We start from the raw sequence: 1,825 nt of genomic DNA on the forward strand, positions 1-1,825 counted from the left end.
AACTTACCTTGAACAATATGCTGATTCCCAAGTTCATGAACGGTTTAGTGAAGTCAATCACACTTTCTCTGGCATAGTTTATCGTCATCGATCCCACTGCCAAGTCCGCTTTCTAGAACCATTTAATTCGATTTCAGTTAATAGAAAATGCTTGCATTTATTGAATACGTAGTCGAGCGCAGCGAATTTATTAGACATTCTCCACTTTCCGTGCATTTTCAGCACTGCAAATCTACCGTTTATCCATTACCTTATCCATAAGTTGTCGAACTATACCGTTCCATTCTCCAGTTTCCAGGTCGATGGCGCCGTATTTTCCATCGGGAACCAGTTCGATTCTGTACTCGAATCCTACCATTGTGGCGAGTTCTTTCAACAAGTCGATGCAAAAGCCTTCGTAACGTTCGTGATTTTGGGGTGAGGGTGAAGATTTTAGCATTACGTATGGTTGTTCCTACAAAGGGGCCGATTTGGCACTAGCAATAATCAATTACTTCTATAAGAAGCAAATAGAAAGGAAGGTTTTCTTGCTGTTGAATAAGCATGATTTTTTCGTAGTTCAGAAGACGATCTTTTGCACGCAAGTTCTGAGCACAAAACTAGGCTAAGATATTTATCTCGTTGTCTTTATTAGAAGTTACTGGCCTGGAACTTTCTGTCTGTTAAAGACGTTAAAGTTAAAATATTTTAAACTTCCTGTTGATCAAGAGTTATTAGGAAAACGTGGAACACCACTAGTGATTTTTTCAAGAATTTCAACGCCCCTGTTGGAAATGATCTGCAAAAAATCACCTTTGAACTCCAAAGTTTCATTTCGTTAAAACACCGATTCCTATAGTTCCATAAACGGCTCAGTATAATTTGATTCTTTATCTCTCATACGCATATTTTATCATCCAACGAAACTGTTATGTTATAATAATCGTGCACACATTGCAGAATGGCCCCTTTGGCGCTTGGCACTTGCCTCCTTTTTTAATGCCAAGTGCATTCGGCTTTAGTGGCTCTGCTATTGTCGGGAATAAACGCAAAATCGCTTATCAGCGACAGCAAAAACAAATTGAAGTGTGCAAAAGTGGTGTTTTCCAGCTGTAGATTGGGCGCCCTATCATCGAAATTTAGGTACAAAGCTCATGTGCAAGTCTGCTCAGCTCTGCTCGATATCTACATTATTTGAAAGGTGCTTTACTAGCGTTCGGAACAGTACTGGCTTCGGGAGTTAGCCAAAAGTACATACATGGGCCATAAGTTCCCGAACCATCCCATTCCAGATTCCACTTTCCGGATTAAAAGCCCCATACTTTCGATCAGGGACTAAGTCAAGCAAATAGTCAAAACCCACTTCCTGCGACACCCGTTCTAAGATATCAATGCAAAAACCGTAGAACCGGTTGTTACCAGTGAAGTTTTTGCCTGCCTGCATCATGACGTAAGGAGTTTCCTGATGATGGTAAGTCACGCAACGTTGCGAAACGCGAGGAGGCTCTACCAACTTACCAGAATGGTGGTTACCACTAAAGTAACATTCATGGATCCATGGTCAAAGAAGGCGTTTCGATCGGTAATGTTCACGTCCATACCAGGATGCCATTCCCCCACTTTGACCATGGCGTGCTGTTTTAGCTTCAAAAGATCCAGCTTGAATCGGATCCGTTTGCCTTCTTTAAATTCAATTGGTCCGCTTAAGCCTTTAAACTCCACCTAGCGTAATAAAGAAAAACCAGAACACTCAGTACATTTTATTGCCCCCAACAAATACTTTACTAGAACATCTACAAACGCAACTGAACTAACGACTCAGACCTGTTTGTTTTGTAAGCCAAGA

The 1,825-nt window shown here is 41.2% G+C and overlaps 1 protein-coding gene across 1 annotated transcript in view; it reads right to left on the reverse strand.

Moving 5' to 3' along the window:
• LOC109539362 (glutamate receptor ionotropic, kainate 1) overlaps positions 1-1,825 on the reverse strand; it is a gene marked incomplete at its 3' end in the record, with an annotated part of 30,421 nt that overhangs the window by 4,167 nt on the left and 24,429 nt on the right. The window contains 4 exon segments of the mRNA XM_048669801.1: positions 8-112; positions 251-454; positions 1,238-1,441; positions 1,498-1,701. Coding sequence (XP_048525758.1) covers positions 8-112; positions 251-454; positions 1,238-1,441; positions 1,498-1,701 — 717 coding nt within the window.

The sequence above is a fragment of the Dendroctonus ponderosae genome, unplaced genomic scaffold (assembly GCF_020466585.1).
Source record: "Dendroctonus ponderosae isolate FM_Combo_2020 unplaced genomic scaffold, Dpon_F_20191213v2 Dpon_F_20191213_9, whole genome shotgun sequence".
NCBI lineage: Eukaryota > Metazoa > Arthropoda > Insecta > Coleoptera > Curculionidae > Dendroctonus > Dendroctonus ponderosae.